Source organism: Periophthalmus magnuspinnatus, chromosome 5 (assembly GCF_009829125.3).
Source record: "Periophthalmus magnuspinnatus isolate fPerMag1 chromosome 5, fPerMag1.2.pri, whole genome shotgun sequence".
In the NCBI taxonomy this organism is placed as follows: domain Eukaryota; kingdom Metazoa; phylum Chordata; class Actinopteri; order Gobiiformes; family Gobiidae; genus Periophthalmus; species Periophthalmus magnuspinnatus.
Window position 1 is genome coordinate 20,948,425 of NC_047130.1, and position 20,761 is coordinate 20,969,185.

Sequence of the window (20,761 nt, forward strand, 5' to 3'; positions counted from 1 at the left end):
CAGTAAGAATTCCGCCTGTTTAGTTCATTGTCCATGATAATGTCAGTGTTGGCCTGTACTATGCACTGATATCAAATGCCATAGTATTTGTCATGTGACTTTTACAATTTTAGCTATAATAACCACGTGCTTTGCCACTGTTAGATGCAGTGAAAGTGTAATTATTAAAGTAGTATATTATATGGGAATTAAAATGTATGCCAGTGGATCAGCTAAAATATTCCTTTGTGTCACTTTAATCCTTTTGACAAATGCGCTTTAGAAATGTCTGTAGTTAGAGAAAGGAGTGTAAATGGCAGCCATAGTTTTTCACATGTTGCTACTGAATGATGTGACATTTGGGGATAAAGGAACTGCTGAAGTGGCGCGCGCGGGTCACGTGCCCAGGCTGGGTCTTATCAAACTTAATCAAATGGCACCCGCTTGTTCTTTGTATTCCTCATCTAACATTAGGGTACCGTTTTATTTATGCTCTTTGTTCAAATATGTTTCTGTGTTTTTAGCCTCGGCTCTGTCACTGCAGCCTCGCGCACATGATTGACAGACAATAATTGGAAAAGGAGCGCGTGCATCCGTGCCGCCTGCCCGACGCCGCTCCAGACGTCAGCGGGCCCTGATGGAGAAAAAAAAGAGAGAAAAAATGAGTGAGGACATGAACTTTTCCCTCGGCAGAAGGACTGAGAGAGAGAGAGAGCAGAGGAGGAGGGAGAGGACTGCCCGAGTCTGTCTGCCACTGCTGAGGTCTCACGGATGAACTCGAGGAAGCACTGAGACTGGTATTTAGGCCTACTACGACTCACATATGTCACTACACTATTAATAATAATATAAGTAGAGCCACGACCGCTATTTCCAGGGGCAAACTGTAGTCAGCGAAGTCTATATACAAGCAGCATTATAGCCTACTAGATGAAAAAAATGGTTACATACGATTAATCGGGCTGCACACATTTGGAAAAGAGACTTGCAATAGGCTTTATTTTTAAAAAGTACAGTTCTAATCAGAGTGCACATTGTCAACAGCTTCATGAGTGGTAACATTTGAGAGGAGACTGAAATATGATAAACTAATACAAGAATCTGGTGTATTTCAGAACAGGTTTGTAGAGGTCTAAGCTATAGGCCTATAAAATGACAGGATTTTTTCTTCTTTGCAGAGGACATATGATCTAAACAATTGCAGCCTTTCTTATGCATTTGTTCATTGCGCCAACTCAAATTGCGATTTCGATTTGATTACGATTATAAGTCGATTACTGTTACAGTTATTACCGTTCATGACGGCTATGGTCAAATTTTTAGCCATACAACCATTTTTTTTTTTTTTTAAATCAAATCTTAACATCACCAGTCCAAACTATGTTCCCCAAATGTTAGGCATAAGCCCACAGTGGAGAAAAGGCGTGCGCGTGTAGGGACAAGTGTCGCAGCATTAGCGCTCATCTGCATTATAATGGTGTAACACGCGCGCTTTGAGAGCGAGCCCTTTTGATGTGGCGTGGCGATAAAAACCTTATCGGCCCCGAACATCCACTGCCATTTCAGGATCTGACATTAATTCAATCCGCCTTTTCTACTGCTCTTTTCTCATATGAGACCCGTGGAAAGACCAGGTCGCATCCCAGTGTGCCGTGGACCTTATGTAAGAAAGGAAATTATAAGATAAATTAGCTTTCACAATACAATACATTATTATTATTATTATTATTATTATTATTATTATTATTATTATTATTATTATTATTATTATTATTATTATTATAAGACTGTTATGTGGTTGTTGGTTATAAACATACATGCTTATAGTACTCTTCTTATTCCAGTGAGCTCGTGAGCCTTTATTGACGTTCCTTGCGTTGCCAGATTGAAACTAGAAAAAGGAGAGAAATCCAATGCTGGATCCGTGGTCCCCGTGATTATAAGGCATCCCGGGGTAATTTTTCATCGGCGCTGGCTAATCTTTGTTCTTTGTGAAGATAATAAATAGCCTAATCGTTATCAGCGAGCTGCTGGAGGTGTCGCGGAGAATGGGCGCTGATCGGCCCGGGAAATAGGCTCCGAAGTCGCGCTGAATAAATGGCATCCCTTATCTCTGCCTCCCAGATTATCGCCGCCTTTTCAAACTCCCTCAACAAATACATCTAATGCGAAGCATGCATCATTTACGGGCGCAGATCTGGCACTGATTGAAAGATAGATAGATTGATAGACGGAGGAGAGAGGGGGGTGCTGTCTGCACACGCGGGGTTTAAAGCTGCTTTTAGCTTTTTATTTACAAGTGAAATGTGCGCGTGCAAAGTCTTTATTGCGCGTGTTTAGACAGCGGAGCGCGGCACACTTCTCCATTATGTGGGTTATCAGCCAGGCCCATCTGAGGTTCCGCTGCTTTGTGGCGCTATCACGCATCTTATTTCTTTTATGTCGGATTTGACAGTGTAAGAGTTAAATATGCAGCGCCTTGCACCAAGGGACAGTAATATAATGTTGAATCTAATCTGGCACAGCATCTGCGAATGTGGGAAATAAATATGTGCCCATGTTGTGAGCCCAAACTCAACAGGCCTTAACTATAAAAAACAATGAGACCATGGTCATTTTGGACCAGGTTTGGACAAAACTTCTTTTCAATCAAAAGTCAAAGGCCTATTCAAAATTAGCATTTTCATTTAAAAATAAATACAGCTTTAGGTTAGGGCTGCACATGTGCAAAATGACTACCTTATAATAGCATCTGCTGCTGGCCTATAATAATCATTGATAGTAAACTTTATTTGTATTATATATATATATATATATATATATATATATATATATATATATATATATATATATATATATATATATATATATATATATATATATATATATATATATATATATATATATATATATACTTTTTGTGAACAGTGAATGTCCCATAAAGGCCTGGCAGTGGTTCCCATTAATAAAAGACACTATGGTGGCCCCCCCATAGTCTAAAAACTACCCGACCAAAACATATATTAATTCAGAATACTTTCAACAGTTAGTTTTTCAGATAAGTATTTTTTTATTATACAGTGTGACTTTGAGGACTGAGGATATCATTTCAAACCATTTTCACCTTGTAAACTGCTCTATACTTGTTTCTTCAAGACCCGGTCTCACAGTGAATCAATGTATGAAACTTGTTTTTTGTTGATTTCTGTCACTTGGTTTCAAACTCTTTACTATTTGCCCCTTTTTGCAGGTTTAATAAATGAAAGTGAGGCACATGTTACTACAGTCTTGGGAAAAAGGCCCTTTGAAATGAGTCAACTCCACAATGTTTTGTAAGTGAATTCCTATTTTACACAAAATGGACTCTTCAAGTCAACTGCTATTTTTTTTAACTTTAATTAAGTAGAGATGGGTAATTCAAGGGCTGAAATGATCCAAATGATTGTAGAGAATGTGCATTGACTTTAAAAACAAAATGCTTCCTCTATGTGTAACAGAGTGTTTTCAGTGTGAGAAAATAACTCTGCCTAAATATACAGGGTTTGTGTGTTAAACATGTGTGAATGAAACAAAACACAACTCTAGGTCTGTTTGTGATGAGGAAACAACACTATAACATATATCAGAAAACAACCTAATAAGTATGTAGTTAACACTGTAACTATAACACTATAACACTATGCAAGAAAAGCTAGCTTATCTGCCTGAAGTCCTTATTATTAGTAACTAGTTTTATTAGCACTGTAACAGCCCTACATCAAATCACATATTGCTTCTACGGCATGAAGAGTCAAAGCTGATCAGTATGGGCAGTCTGTCTATAAATGTTAAAGTTTTGTCCCTCCAATCCACCCAAACGTGATGGTTAATAACTGCTGCAGCCCTGAGCGAGCGCCGCTGATGGTCTCCAGGGCAACTCAGATAAAGCCCCAGCCATTTCTCCATATCTTACAGTCTATTATATTCACGGATTAGCTCTACTTCCACAGAAAGGTCAAACACAAAGTCGAGAGCTCCCCCCACTGGCCCCTCCCACGCTGTGACAGAGCAAGACCCATTTTTTATTTCATATTATCAGGATGAACCGCGCTGATGACCTTTGCTGACATCCTTTGATAGATGCTCACCTCCAGCGTTAGGCATTTGCAAGCCCACACAAAGCTTAATTTGTGCTCACATTTTTGTTATCTCAAAGGTATTATTCATTCTGTACTATTGTTTTGTTATGGACTAAAAACTTATTTAGGTAGTTGTGTGTAATATTGTCAAGGCCCAAAAGAGCAGTGTTTCAGTGAATGGAGGCCCTATGTGTAAAATAATCAGGGACATAGCTACACCTTGTGGAAGGACTGGGTAACTTGTTTTTTTTTTGGTTTTTTTTTTGTGCTTTTCCAAAGTTTAACAAACATACATAAAGGAACACAATCTGTGGGGTTTTACAAAAAGCAAAGCAGCAGGTTAAACATTGGAGTGGGCTTTGTAAATAATACATTTTGTCCATTGCTCTTCAAATTTACCAGATTTCAAGCTCAAATAATAAGTCATTTTTCCATCATATACATTTTTTTCTTAATGCTTTGTCAGAGACCATGTACAAATGCATTATTCTTTCAAAAGAAAAGATGATTTGTACCAGATTTAGCTACTAGTACTTTCCTTTTGCAGTTCATGGGCAGGCGAATAAACATTAAAAATACACATTTCATTACAATTACATTATAGTAGTTCAGACTAACAGTTCATCATGAACATGAGCAGTAAAATACAGTCCTACAGTCCATACCAATAGTTTCCTGTATTACATATATACATTGTTTCGATTTCAAAGGGTGGAGAGGGTATCTTTTTTACCACTGGGTTTTAAGTGAAAAAGGGAAGTGAAAATACTGAACAGAGAAAACGGGGGTCTGATTATAATGTGATGATGCTGAGAGGTAAGTGATTTGTAAAAGATGAAGCTATGTCAATGGATCAAAAAGACCCTACCACATATTTCACAACCAGAAGACACAGTCTGAACTACGATGAAAATCTGATTCTGGTGGATGATAATGAGCTTCCTTAATTTAAGTCTTATTAAGAAAGTCGACAGAAAGAAACAAATCTATTGACCTTAGACAGTATAATATGGTTTTGGAAAGACTGCTTTTAGATTAATCTATGTTAAATGATTGATATGATTTTGTTGTTACTTTTGACAATGACAAATCAAAAATATTTTAGTATTTGTTACAGAGATTTGAAATTTGAATATCGAGTATTCTATATATCTATATATTTTTTTAAAAGAGCTGCTTATAGTATTAAACATTTCAAACAGGGATATAAAGCAATATTTCTGTACTTTTGTGATTCATTTTATGGCCCATTCATCTTTTGTGACATTCTGGAAACTTAACAAAGATTTTTACACATGGTTAGGTTATTACTTATGTTATCTTAACATTGTCATTGTGATTATCCACAAAAATTTAACATAATAGTAATAATTTTTATCAATACCATGGAACTCTACACTGGAACATTTGGCTTTTTAATGTTATATGCTGTAAGATCCAAACTTTTGTAGTACATTTAAAGTGTTTTTAAATAACTCTAGCATATCGCTTTAGCTCGTACTTGCCTCTGCGCTAATGTCTCGGGGCAGACTGTTTGAGGTCAAAGGTGTCCTCCGACCGGGCAGTGGGTCGAGAATGTTTACGGCTCGTCGTCACTAACAACCTGTCAATCAAACTGTGTTTTAACAAAGTCGACCAGGGAGTTACACAATTCAAAACATCTCCAGACATCGCACCTTTATTATGGCTTTGTTAAATCCTATGTGGAGTTTACATGAGAGGCAAAGGAACAGGGATAGACATTTTGTACCGGTGTAAATTGTAGGAATTGTAGGTAATCTCTTTATTAACTTTCAAACAAAAAAGCAATAATATAAAGACAAGAAGTACAATGTCAAATATAAAACAAAATATTTTTTAAAAATTGCAAACTGTAGCATGAAAGAGTATTTATTGATTTACAAATATGATTAAACATAAAAAAAAATATTGTGACATTCTTCATAAAATAATTTGGGTTTTTTTACATTACGTTTGTATTACCTCATTGTTACTTATTGTTAATAAGTAAATAACTTATTGTTAATAAGTAACAATATCCTAAGCAGAGGTGAACGAGATTTACTCTGCTATAAAAAAAAATCAGGCACTTCCCTTCGAGGTTGAGGAATTTAAAACCCTTTCTGTCAGAAGAGAACAACACTGAATAAAATGTATTTACAAGGGACTACTTCATACACTGTTGGAATATCTCTCTTGTTTGTTGAACTTTGATACAGGAACATTTAATACAAGATCACATGATTGTCTAAGTCTAAGGTCTGGCCGCACCAGAACTGAGATGAGGAAAAGGGCTTTTGGCTGTTTTGCTTCCCAGAAATGTTATATATTTCAAGAACAAGCAAAATTGAATACTTTGGTGCCACAAATGCACTTTAATAATCTGGTGATAAACATTTATACTCATACCTCCACCTGTTTTTAATGTTTTAAATGGATTTGTTTTGTTTTTTATTTGTATCTTTCTGTATTTGAACCGGACGCCCATGAAAATTAGACTAGATTAGATTCTGGGTGCTCTTGTTAGACTCTTCCTGTATGTAAGATAAATGAAATGAAAAAAATAAGTGTACGCTGGTCTATGAATAGTATTATCTACTATTTAGTGGAAATATTCATACACTAACTTGTTTTCTTCTTTTTTCAGTTTCATCCTTGTGGAAAGAGGGACCCACGGGCAACACAGACTGCGTATAATTTCCATATTATCTTGGTAATCCCACTCAAGCCTTTCATGTATGTATGGACAAACTCTCTATTGTTGAATGTGCAGGGCCTATCACAGATCTCAACAGCAAAAGAGCCACTAACATTGTAGTATGTAGGCTTTAATATACAGGACATGAATAATGTAATGAAATATTTTGTGGTGCATTGCCATAGTTACAGACATGAATATGATTATTTACTTCTATAGCCTCTAGCGCATTGTTCAGACACCTTTCAGTAAGTGATTATACTTTCTCGAATATATAAAGTAGCATATCAATTTTATACTTTCTTTTTTTCTTTACATTCTGGTAAATATGCAATCCATGACGTAACAAATCCAGAAAGATGTAATATTATTTAGCATTTAGAAATAATAAGTGGCCCTAAAGAGTCCCAATGAAACACAAGCAGACGTTACTTTGCCAAATTCTGCAATGAACAGTTTTAATTTATCACCTTTCTGCTGTGGATGTTAATTGTAGACCTTTGCTGACATTCCCGTGGATTATGATGAGCTCCTTGTGGCGGCTCTTTCATGTGTGTTTGTGTCGGAGCTATAATCAGATTAGATGTTTCTTTGATTTCAGAGCCACAGATTGCTTCATCAGCATTCACATCTCTTTACCCGGGCTTGTGATCCCCTTTATCACTTTTCCCTCAGCGCTGTATTAAAATGGCATTTGGATTTATTTATATAACAAAATCTGTAGATATTTATTTATGTTTATTTATATAACAAAACTATTGGCTGAAAGATTTCTGAAAAATATTTAATGGCAATTTTTCAGACAAGTTATGAGATTATAATTTGCGATTTGTGTTTTTATATTAGGATTCTGTTCAGTGTTCTCATTTCAAACAGAGGCATTGACATTTGACAACAATTGCATGCAGCTCAGAACATGTTTGTAAAAGTCTAAATTACAGGGTTGGCAGGTTTTATACAAGAAAATACAGTTTGTTGTTTTCATTTGCAGAAGAAATTATGTTAGAGAAATACTTGGTGTCTTTGCATTTTTTATTTATTTTTTTTCTTTCTTTATTTGACAGGGACCATGTACAAATTCATTAATCTTACAAGGAAAAGATGATTTGTACCAGATTTAGCTACTGCTACTTTCCATCTGCAGTCCCTGGGCAGGTGAAAACACATTAAAAAACACATTCGCTAATTCTGAGCTCTCAAACAAGTTCAAAATGATTCAAATGCGATTAACTGGAGTAAAATCAGTTAACCTACTGGTGAAACTACACTGGGAAAAACAACAGAACAACAAAATCCAAATGCCACGATCAGTACTAAGACCCCTTTTATTTCATTTATTTGTTATGTTTGTTATGTGCAGTCATTTCTATGCAAAATCTCCTATACTGGAGTTTGTGCCTTGAGGCCTGCTATGGTAATTAGATAAATATTTCATCACGTTTACCTTTCTATTTATAATCCTAAACTGAACAAGTTAAATCAAAGCTGAATGATATGAAATAAAATTCTAAGTAAGACACAGGGCACTTTGGTTTGGTTTCTGGTGTGTCCTCCTGCTCACCTCTTGCTGTGTGTAGATAGAGATGGAACAGTAGATACTGGGCCCCCTCCCTCCTCCTCCCCCCGTCACCACATCAGGATACACTTGTTCTCTGTGATTCCGGTTTCAAACGGATGGTTTAGGCCCATCCAGGCTTTGGGTGAGGTTTAGACAGCCGTGTGGTCAGAAAGGGGAGGCCGCGTAACGGACATTTCCACGGAAGCAAGCCAGAAAAACTCACCCCACAATTTAACCATCTCTTCCCCTAATCTCTCGATAGACGTACAGTATATTTAACAGTGACAATTTGCACTACGGGCTACTTTTACATATCTACAAATAGAGTTTATTGGTTTGGGGCTTGTGCTAACCAAAACTCTGCCAAAACTCCAACTGTCTCCCCCCATCCCCCCGCCCCACATCTCTCCCTTTAACTGCTGCAGCGATCCACATAGTCTTGTGTTTTAAATTAACAATAAAATAATAAAAATGAATAAATAACAAACAAAAAATATTATTACTATCGACTTTTTGATAGTTAGCTGGAAAAACTTAGATAATAATCTCACCCACAGCTCTCCAACCCCACCCCACCACTAATGCACAATTTTATCTCAACAAAATAAAAAAAAAAACCTAAAAAAACCCCCAAACATTTACTCCAAACAAAAATACAATTAAAAACATGCTTCATATTACCTCAGCAACGCCTAGTGTTTTTTTTTTGTTTTTTTTTAACAAATTTTCTCATCTAATCATAGTGCCAGTGCAGTCTGACCTTTGACCTCTAGTCCCCCTAGTAGCTAAATACTAATTACACCCTGCTTAATTTGCTTAAAAAGACCTCACCCGCATCTATAGTTTTAATTTAACTATGCATTAATTAATCTAATATGGACAATGTATTATAATGAACCTTAGCAACCATTTACACATTTAAATATGCCAGATAACTACAAAAGTACTTGGGTCTAGCTGGTGTCTGTAGGCCAGTAACAAAGAAATAAGAAACGCAAATAGAGATTCAAATCCTAAAAATAATTCTTTTGAAAAAGCTGCTACTTGTTAAATTTTTGACAAAAGTGAAACGTGCTTTACTTTTCGCTGAGCACCAGTGCCCCCTTCTGTACAACATTGGCAGATTTTTAATGTTGATTATTGAAAGGACAGGAGCTGGAGGAAGCAGAGTGCAAGATGTTGAGGTTCTTAGTTCAAGATGAGGATGTATAGTTATGGTATGGTGTCACAAGGACAGCTCATGTTAGATATTTTGTAGATAAAGTCAAGTTATACTGAGATGGTTTTGGACAGGAGGAATAATGAATAGGGTGAAGGATGCTGAGGTTAGGGCTGTCTGTTTGCAGACCTAGATAAAGACCTAAGTGGAAATGTATGAGTTTAGTGAAAGAGGACATGAAGTTACTTGGAGTGTGCTTTATACACTTACATTATTCTATACAATTATACAATTATTCTTCTACATTTGAATGTTTGTTCCTAAAGTCTTGTTGCCAATAATACATGTTTAAGTCCTCAAAAAGATGGCATACCAAAACTTTGTGAAAAGAGAGTAATATTGACTTACACAATTAGGAATATCACAATAACACATTTTGAACTGCGATACATTGCTGAAGAAAATACATACAATACAAATACAAATATATGCGAGCCAGGCCTCTACTTTGACCATGTCTAAATCCAGGCTTAAAACAGTTCTGTTTAATTGTGCATATGACTGACATTATGATGATTATTTGTGATTAATTATGCTTTGATTTGTTTTATTGTGATTTTAATGTTAATCTTTTTTATTCTGTAAAGCACTTTGAATTACTTTGTATACGTACTGTGCTATACAAATAAACTTGCCTTGCCTTGCCTCACGTGATAAGCGATAATATTGAAACAAATGTATCCTAAATGTACAATTCAAAAATAAACAAATATGAACTGCAATGAATAGCTTAATTAAATTAGTAGTTAGTTTGTATCTATAGTAAGTTATTTATTCAAGTCATCCATATTTCATGTATTCAACAAAAAGTCGATATATAAAATGATCATAACACAAGCCCATCGAGTATTAATATTGTTGCTTAGACAGTTGTACTTGGCCTCTAACATTTGTGCCACTTTTTTGTCTTCAGATAAAGCAGTTATGAGGATGAGAGGCGGTTGATGGTTTTCTGTCTCCTCTGAGGTGCACAGTAGTAACTTCCCTTTACCCATGCGCTTGGTGGGTTTCTGGGGCAGAGAGGGCTAACTGCTGCCCGGCCAAGGCTTCCGGCCGTGGGACAACTGATGCTGAGCGCTCCCCTGTGCATCTGCTATCACGGCGGTACAGCGCGTGTGCCAGGATACTGTGGTATGTACCGTGGCCTTCTGTTCCTCACATGTCAGAGTGATGCTCAAACTGTACATCACATGGTCCATAGATGTTTCACAATCTAACCCTGTGAATCATTAAGCATTTATATACCCCTGCATGTTATTAGGGCTGCTTACAACCACTAATTTATTTGTAGAAACATATTAAAATCAAATAGACTTGTTACAGTAACAGAAAAATGATATTTTAAATGATCAAATTATTAAATTACAAGGCTAGGTAAGTTTATTTGTATAGCACAATTCATACACAAAGTAATTCAAAGTGCTTTATAGAGTCAAAACATAAATAAGCATAAATAATCATCATAAAATTAGCATTAAAAAAGAAGAAACACAAATACTTATTTTGTAAATGACTGAAATTTTAAAAACAATATGGATTTTGCAATGTAGTCAAGTGTCTAACTTTAAATCCAAACAGAACTCTCAAAACTGTGTAAACTTTCAACTTAACATTGAACTGTGACATTGGCATGATTAATAAATACATAAATAAAGAATTCTGTTGAGGCAAAGTCATTTTACAGTGCCTGAAGCACAACAAATAATCAACATAATGGTTCTCAGGAGTACAGTAAAACATAGCCTTTATATAACTTATGCTATGAAATTAAATGCAATTTCATTAGTTAATGTGAAAATGCCATCTGCTTACCAGATTTATTATTAGCAAAATTCAGTAGTGGAAGGTAACAAAGTAAAAGTTGTAAAGTTACGTACACTTAAGTACAATTTTTAGGTGTCTGTACTTTATTTAATAATTTTTACAGTGGATACTTTTTACTTTTACTTCAGTATCTTTACTTTTCAGACCAGTTCAAAAATGTAGTGGGGTAGAAAACACAATTATTTTTATTATTGATTGAGACCTGCTGAAAAGGCTGAGGGTTTATTTTTTTAACATGTTCATAACTTGATCAAACAAAAATAAAACAACAAATATACAAATAGATTCAGCGCTGATCTTTATAAACATCACTACATTTGAAGCTTTAGTAACTTGTGAAATGCTTTTACTTTTTACTCTTTAAGTATATTTTTAAATGGGTACTTTAATATTTTTACTTAAGTAGAGTTTTTCATGTGATACTTTCACTTTTACTTGAGTTTTTTTTTTTTTTTTTTTTTTTTTTTTTTTTTTGCTCCAGTACCTGTACTTTTACTTAAGTAACAAAATTGAGTACTTCTTCCACCACTGGCCCAATTAATATATACCTATGACCTTTTTTAGCAAATGTACCAGATCTATGTAATCTGTGTATATTTAATTTGTGTGAACCACAAGGGGGCAGACAGAGCAGTCCTCTGTTGCACTAAAGTCTCACAAAGGCACAAAGACCAATTATCAAAAGGAAAGTTGATCTCTTTAATGGCTGCTATGGCTGATTGGCCTTCATTACCACTGGTTTATTGGCTCTTCTGAATGTGTGCCAGTGTGTGTGCAAATGTAAGCAAATATTTATAATATGATTGGGATAGTTCTTAATTTTGAAGTAGGTTTATTTAGTCCGCTTGTCAAAGTATTTAGTGTTCCCCCTTTTAACTTTACTGCTTATAATGACAGATGTATTCATAGGGAAACGTGTGAATATATGTGAGGTAGTGTAAGTGAAGAATCATCATTCTGAAATCTCCTGTTAACTTAGGTGAAGGTTTGGGTTTAAAAAGTTGATTAGGCAGGGCCAAATAACAAGATTAAAAGTTGTTGTTTTTTTTGTTTTGTTTTTTAAAGTAATACTCAAATTTATAATCCATAATGTTCACAAACTTACTGTATTCATCTTTTGGCTTGATGTTCATTCAGCTGACAAACCCGCCCCACAGTCAGTTTACATGTAAAATATGATTTGGCAGTCTTTATTTTAATTAATTTAAATTTTAATAGGTTGTTTATTTTATATTTTTCAATTTTAATAAAATGACTGTCTGAGACACATTGAGCTAGCTAGCATGCTACTGTGCACAGACTATACAGGGGTTGAATAATTCCCCTAGTTCTGCCAAATATGAAGCTATTGTGCAAAAATAATTTCATACATAAAACATGAAGACTTCTCATCAAAACTTTTAATCAGTTGCTGTACACATTTTTCAGTTGTTTTTAATACCTATTCTTGACATCTTAACATCCTAAATCATCATAGAAAGCATGCTCTGATCTCATGACAACTAAATTCAGAAAAAAAAAAGTTTAATTCTGACTTCCTTGTTGTAAAACTGGAGGAGGTGTGACAGTGAATTGCAAATGCTGACCTCAGCAGAGCCACCGTGTCCTTGAGTTCATCAGTAGTCACATGACGTCAGCTGACCTCTATACTGTAATTCCTACTGTCTACATAGTTTAACTTATATAAAGAGCTTACGTCACCACAGGACTTAATTAGCCTGGCTAGACAATACTAATATTGCTGCTCTATCCAAAGCATACCGTCTCCTGTCAGTTGGAGTTTCATGTCCATGGCCAAAATGGACACAGATCAAATGACCACTGCATGCATTTTGACAGACATTGCTGAATCAGAAAATAAAATGCAGCCAGACAATTATAAAGACATACAAATCAATTAGAGAAAATGAACATCACATTTACCAATCTATTTTATGTGAGTGCTGTTTACAGGTACAGTCAGTAGACAAGATTCATAGGTAAAGGAGATAAATAAATAGGTATATATGAAAAGCATTGAAGATATCGCCAAATATATATTTTATTCCTTTGGATCAGTCTCTGATGTCATAGCTGCCATTTGCAAACACACAGTTTACAATAATTAGCCTTAATAATAATAGGAACAAAGACTTTCAGAATTCATAATGGGCAAATAGTTTATATAGACTGATTCAGGCTTAGTAACTGCTTAAAGGTGCTCTACCTGATTTTTACTGTTGAAAACTTAGAAAACTGAAATAGTTTCAGTGGTCCAAAGTTATTTGTCGCTCACCTAATGCATTCCAAGCATCCTCATTATTCACTGCAAGGAGCTAACAAACAATAGCATGCTAATGGCCTGAATAAAGAAGAATAAAACGCTCTGTAATTTCACTGGTCTTGATCGGTCTCATTTTCATCATTAGAGCTGCTCTTACAATATATTTGTATTGGGGCAAAATGGATTTTACTTAATTACATGAAAAAATCAGGTACAGACCTTTAAAGTAGTATCCTAACTACTAACCCTAATCCCTAAATTAAGTAGTTATTAAGCCTTAATTAATATTCTTATCCTTTAGTTAGGCAGTTACTAAGCTTGTATGATTTTTAATAGACCATTAGAAAAGTAATTGTTCATTATGAATTAAATCTTTATTAATGCTTTATTGAGGCTAATTAAGATGTAGTTGTTATGAAGTCTAACCAAGAACTTATATGTAGCTCCAGTTTAACTCATTCTCATGACAGTCCTAGGAAGTTCTTGGGTCTCGTCTTCATCTCAACCCTTTTAAACGAGTAGCGCTCTCCAGTCCGCCCGTCTGTCAGGATGTACCACGTGCCCCAGTAGATCCCATTGGTCACTCCGCTATAGCGCCCCCTGTAGTAGTGTCCGTTGAGATTGGCAGCCAAGCACGCGTCGAACCACCAGCCTGCTCCATAGTACTGGCCACAGTTTCCAGCGGTGTATCGGTCGTTGTCCCTGTCAGAGGTACTGAAGAACCTCCCGTCGTGGTTGTAGCGTTTACTATAGCTCAGAGCGTTTCCAGCATCTCCAGAAAACTCTTTTGCTGTCAAACGAAATCTGCACAACAAGTAGTGTCAGAATAATGCAATTTGACACTTGATTTCAATACTAAGGAATAGGTTTGATACCACATTCAATACCAATAATAAAAAATATGTTAGACAAAAGTAATTTTCAACATAAGATAATGGTATTATGATTTGAGGTAAGATGCACATTTTTGTTGTGAAATAATGAGTTCTAGGGTCTAGTTAGTAACAGAAATGATGAGGCTCAACCATAGTAGTCTCTCTCTCTCTAAATATAAATAAATATATATATATAAATGGAAATAGCTAACCTGCTAGCAGCTGCGTTCCAAATATGAAGTGAGCTGTATTATTTTACTTTTGTGTTATAAATGAAGAAATTAACATTAATAACAGACAAATCAGACACCTTCTTTCCAGGAGGCAGTCCTGCTAGGTTTAGCAACAGGTTTGATTGACAGCATTGCTAAGCTCCCAATACTGCTGGTTTAGCATGGAGCGGGTGCTTAGCAAGGCTGTCAATCAAACCTTTTGCTAACACAAGCAGGACCAACCTCATGGAAAGAAAGTGCCTGATTTTTCTGCCTTTAACATTCTAGTTTCCGATTGGCTCTTTGGTTGCTATGATACTTGTGGTCAGAATTCCAAAAATGGAACTCAGCTCCAAATTCGCCCCTATAACTGCCCTAGCCTTGATGAGCTTCATTTGACTGGAGCCAAACACTATGGGTGATATCACACCCCCTTAGTTCATTTCTTTATACATTCTATGGATTCAACATTTGTCAATTTATCTTTTGGATATAGCTTATGAAACTACAATGTTGTATTCTTCAATCTGACATATAGCCTCGTGGAAATGAAGAAGACATTGAACTTTGAATACTTGTATTTACTCATCACAGACATCTTTACAGCGCCCCACCTCTGCATTTCCGATGCCACTCTAAAGTTGCTGTATGTGGCGTGTCTCTTCTGCTGGTGCCAGTCCTCCAGCTCTATGCGTAGCTGATGTTGTCCTGTTGCAGTGAGGGCGTACAAGGCTGCGTTCCCCAACCAGTGCTCCCCCAGCGGGCTCCCAAAACCTTGTCGATACTCCTCCCACGTCCTGTTGAAGTCCTCGGACCCATCATGACGCGCTTGGATCACTGTCCACCCACCTCCCACTGCCTCCATGTCGCATTTAGCCTGAGATAAATAGACCAATAATGTTTAAAGTGCCCATATTATGCAATTTTCTAATCTATGTTATAATGTTGATTCCTCATCAAAAACACATCTGGAGTTGTGTTTTGTTTCATTCACACATGTTTAACACACAAATTCAATTTATTTTTGTAAAGCCCAAAATCACAACAGCAGTTGCGTCTTAAGGCTGAACATGAAAATTGATTTAACCAACAGAAAGTTAGAAAATCAACAATGAAAAAGACATTGGTCAATAACAGACAAGCAAATTTATCAACAGAAAACAAGCAAATAGATAACGGTCCTAATACATCCTATGTCCTGAGACCCTCCTTCTCAGCAAGGAAAAACCCAGTGGGGAAAAGAGAAAACTCAAGGAAAACCACAGTGAAGAAGAGATCCACTCCCATGAACGGGACTTTATATTTAGGCAAAGTTCTTTTCTCAAACAGAAAACACTCCACCTTGTGATGTCATGTTGTAATACAGGAAGTGCTCCACTGTGTTTGTAAACTTTTTTCACCTTCACTAGAATCATTTGGATAACTTCAGCCCTGGAATTGTCAACCAAAAGGTAAAAAGTAGCTGTTAACTTGAAAACCACCACTCCATTACATCAAAAGGTGGAACAGAGCATTTTGAGCTTGAGAGCTATAGACAGGCCAATAAACTAGGATTACATCAACATGTGAATGAAACACAACTCCAGGTATGTTTTTGATGAGGTAACAACATTATAATATGACTAAAAGCTCACAGTAAATTTTGTGTAATATAGGACTTTTAATACAGACAAGGGTTAGGTAAAACATACCGGTATATTGTTCAAATGCACATTTTGTAGTAATATAGTGGGTTAGTTGCTAATGGGAACAATCAGGTTCAGCATTTGTGAATTTAACTTTTGGGTATCTCTTATGAAAGTACGATGTATGCAGTCAAAAAAAGCATCACGATCATGTTATAGATTTTGCCATAATCAAAATCTCAGATGCTGAGCAAGGGCCTATGTACCTCTATGGGAAATTTATTTGAATAACAAAATCCAAAATAGAAATCCACAAACATTGAACATTATCATTATTTGTTAGGGATTGGGTTCACAAACCTGCAATATTTATCTCATGCCTCTAAACTGACTACAATCACCATGCTGTTTTTTTTTTATTTTTAAAAAAAATTTATTATACTGACAGAGAAGACGTAGAGTTTCGTGCCAGGTTTTGTTTCATGTATGGATTGACCAAATAATTACAGATATATTAACCATAAACCAGGTCAACAAATCTGCAATCTGACTGTCCCCAGTCCAGCTCAGTTTTACAGTACAAGGATTCTTGGATGTTATGATGTCACGTGAACCCAACCTATTATCGGGTCCACAGTTAGCATGGGCACAACTAAAAGCAGAGGAGCGGGGTGTGTTTTATGAGTGCGATGAGTCTGAAATACCTCGAGAGCTGGGCCGTGCAGGTCAGGCTGGATGGTGTAGATCCCATCCTCTTTGATGCCAAGCCTGTAAATCTCTGCACAGTCTTTGGGGTGCAGCCGCTCTAAAGGAGGGACTTAGGCACAAACAAGAGAGTGTGCTGTCAGTCACACAGGATCTGCTGGACTGTGATAGAGAATAACTTCATGATGATATGTGAATGATGATGTGATGTTACCTGTGGGAGAGTGCTGTGTGATGCTCTGCAGGAAAAGCAGCAGGTCCTTCTCTCCTTCTCGTCCCACTGCTACATTCTCTGGTACAATATACAATCACATAACCGCATCAGGGACGTCTGATTTATTTGAGTTACCTAAACTGCTGTTGGTCTCAGCTTATTAAATTTCTCCTAAGGAACAACTCCTTTGATGTTTTCCAGTCAGGTTTTTGAACCCACTGAGACCGCTCTTATCAAGGTGACAAATGACACCCGCTTAAACACTGATGCAGGCAAAGTCTCAGTCTTGATCCTGTTAGATCTGAATGCTGCCTTTGACACTGTGGATCATGGGATCCTCTTCTAGAGAATCAAGGATGGTGTGGGCATCTGTGGTACTGCACTAAACTGGTTCAAGTCCTATCTAGAAGACAGGGAGTACTTTGTTGAAATTGGGAAATATGTCTCAGATAAAAATGACCCTGACCTAGTGGTCCCCCCGGGGTCAATCCTGGGACCCCTGTTGTTCCATCTCTACATGCTGTTGTTAGGCCAGTTAATACACAGCAATAATATATCCTACTTCCTACCTATCCTACATCTGCGGCTTTTTACCATCTACAAATTGCATTGCAAAAATCAAAGGTATACTGTCAAAACCAGACTTAGAAAAACTTATCCATGCATTTGTCTCCAGTAGGTTAGACTACTGTAACGGCCTGCTCACTGGCATCTACAAACGTGGTTTAACACAGCTGCAGTACATCCAGAACACTGCTGCTCGGGCCCTGACTAGAACCAGGAACTACCAGCACATGTGTCCTGTGCTCAGGTCTCTGGCTCCTGTAGCTCAGAGAATAGACTTTAAAGCAGCTCTGTGTGAACAAGTCTCTCCATGGACCAGCACCAAAGAACATCTCCCACATGTTAGAGCCACATGAACCATCTCACACTCTGAGAACTTCAAGGACCGGCCTCCTGCTGGTGCCGAGTCAGGGCTAAAGATGGGAAAGCAGTGTTTCAGTTTCATGCAGCTAAAACCTGGAACAGTCTTCCTGAAGATGTGAGACAGGCCTCTACTTTGACAATGTTTAAATCCAGGCTCAAAACAGTTCTGTTTAGCTGTGCAAATGACTGAAAGGGTTTTATTCTGCACTCTTCTCTTTTGATGCTAATTTTATGATGATTATTTGTGATTATTTATGGTGTGATTTGTTGTGTTGTGATTTTAATGTCTTTCTTATTCTGTAAAGCACTTTGAATTATTATTAGTACGAATTGTACTATACAAATAAACTTGCCTTGGTTTCTCAAAACATGTTTTTCCACTTTTTGTGTTTTGGTTGGATTCATTCTGCAATGTCATTTACGGAGGAGTCTTGTCATTTTTGTAGTTTCTTTACTGACTGCAAACCTAGTTTCTTTCATAGGTTAAACATAGACCTTAGATTATGTTTAACCCATATTTTCTGTGTGACTTAGTGTGAGTTCTTAGTCTTACCCAGTCTCTTGGCCATGGCCCCGAGCGCCTGGCTGTGACAGTGAAGGTCACATTCTGTCAGCACTGCTGCCATCAGCGACAGAATGGCCCCAAGAGAGTCCTCCTGTGGCCCGTGGCTCCAGGGGCCCCCGGTCTCCTGGACAGAGCGCATGCAGCGCTGCAGCTGAACCAGCCGCTCTTTGACTCCTGTCTGCACACACAAGGCACCACAGTCTCATGGGGATGAGGGAGTGAGTGAAGTAGAACCTTAGACTGTGCTGTTAGAGCTGTTAGGTGTAATGACAACATGATGTCATGTGGACTGTCTGTCAAATGTTCCTCACACTTACATCAGCCTGTGTAATAATGTCACACCTGTTCACTATGAGGTCATTACAACCATCTGATGTGGACATTTTTAAAGCTGACCTAATTTTATCTCATCTTTGATTGTCAACTGCCACCGCTCCAGGACGCGGAGGTGGTGCCAAGTTTAGCACCACAGTCCCAGGAGAGGGGACCCGCAGCCCGTGCCAGAGCTCATTCTGAGCGACACATGTGAATAAACAGTCTGGGATCAGACGGCTCGCCGCTCTGACCGTTGAAAGACAGTACTCTCACAGAAGTGACTTACTGTCATTATGGACATTTGCTATGATTTTGTACTTTATTCTGTTTAAATTGAAGACATTTTATGTGATTTTAAAAACTATTTGGTCACTCACCTTAGTCTGAGCATGGTTGAAGTCCTGCCTCTGCTCCATCCTCCTCGGTGCGTCTGACTGGAGCGTCCTGCAGCTGCCTGTCCCGGGTTGACCCTCACAGGGACCTGGCACCAGAGCAGCCACCAGAGCTTCTCTGCAGAACGGCTGAGTGCAGGCAGGGGAGGCTTGGGAGGGCATCAGGGCTCCAACCAGCAGAGAGAGGACCAGGAGCATCCCACACTCTCCAAACAGCACCATAGAAACAACAGAAAGTCACTCCACCTCAGAGCTGATGTTACTGCAGCACCCTCTGCGTCCTCTGTGCACTAAAGCATGTCCCGCAGAAACAGGTCTTAAGTGTCTAATGCCTCTGCTCCTGTCTGAGTTAGAGCCTGGTCTCAGGTCATGTCCTGGTGCTGTCTGCTGCTCACTGTCTGCTGTGAGGGTCCTTTGGCTCAGATTCCTAGATAAGTGTCTGACATGGACCAATGCACCCACCCCCTGACGTTCACAATCAGTGCATCTCCCTGTGTGCTCTCAACACTCACAGGGTGAACAGTGCAACAGGCTGCACTGCTGTTGGGCTTTGGACATTATTAGTATATTCATTTACATTTTTTGCATTCCCACACCCCTACCTCTCATAAGCCCATTCACCTGGATGCTTGTCGCTGTTTTAGATGATACTCCATCTTCTGTGCGCTTGTCCTGTGTCTCACTTCCTTTTGTCTGTCATTGTTTGTGTTTACACAGAGGTCATAAAATTTGAGGGCTCAATAGGAGTGAGAAGGCAGGAATTCTTCTATAAACAGCAGAGTTATTCCAGGTATCAGGAAACGGCACAGGCACACTTCCACTAACAAGGTGTGCAAACAATCTGCTCAACAGGAACTCTCTGTCTGAACTTAGCGACGAAAGTGAACATGACGAGTCTGCTGTGTGAAATATTTTTATGTGATTCAGTGTCATGAGTATAGTGAGGAGGAACTGTTAGTTTATGGATGTCCCGATTATTGATACAGTGAATAAGGAAAATAAGGAAAATCTTTCATTTAAATAGATTAACATATGCGACCAACTTTATTCCAACTTAACCAACATTCTAACTTATTTTATCATTTTTATCATCCCAAAAAAAAAAAAAAATACAGATTTTTGTTAATTATTGGATTAAAGACTACAAAAAAGTGGCACACTCTATTCAGTCAAACATGATAACTGTATATTCTCTATTCATTCACTTAATGTTTGAAGTAGGTTCTTCAGCTTGACTTCCTTTTGCATTCAAAGTGTTGAGGGAGATGTTTT

At 37.5% G+C, this 20,761-nt stretch overlaps 1 protein-coding gene across 1 annotated transcript; it reads right to left on the reverse strand.

Moving 5' to 3' along the window:
• Positions 1–14,019: 14,019 nt before the first annotated feature.
• si:ch211-157b11.8 (fibroleukin) lies at positions 14,020–19,885 on the reverse strand. Its single transcript, XM_055221988.1, has 6 exons — positions 19,475–19,885; positions 18,771–18,960; positions 17,291–17,368; positions 17,076–17,188; positions 15,361–15,623; positions 14,020–14,463 (listed from the first exon to the last, which is right to left on the reverse strand). Exons 1-6 carry the CDS (start codon positions 19,709–19,711, stop codon positions 14,121–14,123), a joined length of 1,224 nt encoding a protein of 407 aa, XP_055077963.1. The 5' UTR covers positions 19,712–19,885; the 3' UTR covers positions 14,020–14,120.
• Between the last annotated feature and the right edge of the window lie 876 nt (positions 19,886–20,761).

What these genes read in the sequence shown, in the direction of transcription:
- si:ch211-157b11.8 (XM_055221988.1), bottom strand. Translation starts at nt 19,711, where the DNA reads ATGGTGCTGTTTGGAGAGTGTGGGATGCTCCTGGTCCTCTCTCTGCTG. An exon ending in TCAACCATGCTCAGACTAAG is followed by an intron (nt 18,961 to 19,474) that starts GTGAGTGACCAA and finishes TTGTGTGTGCAG; the next exon opens with ACAGGAGTCAAAGAGCGGCT. An exon ending in GGCCATGGCCAAGAGACTGG is followed by an intron (nt 17,369 to 18,770) that starts GTAAGACTAAGA and finishes ATATTGTACCAG; the next exon opens with AGAATGTAGCAGTGGGACGA.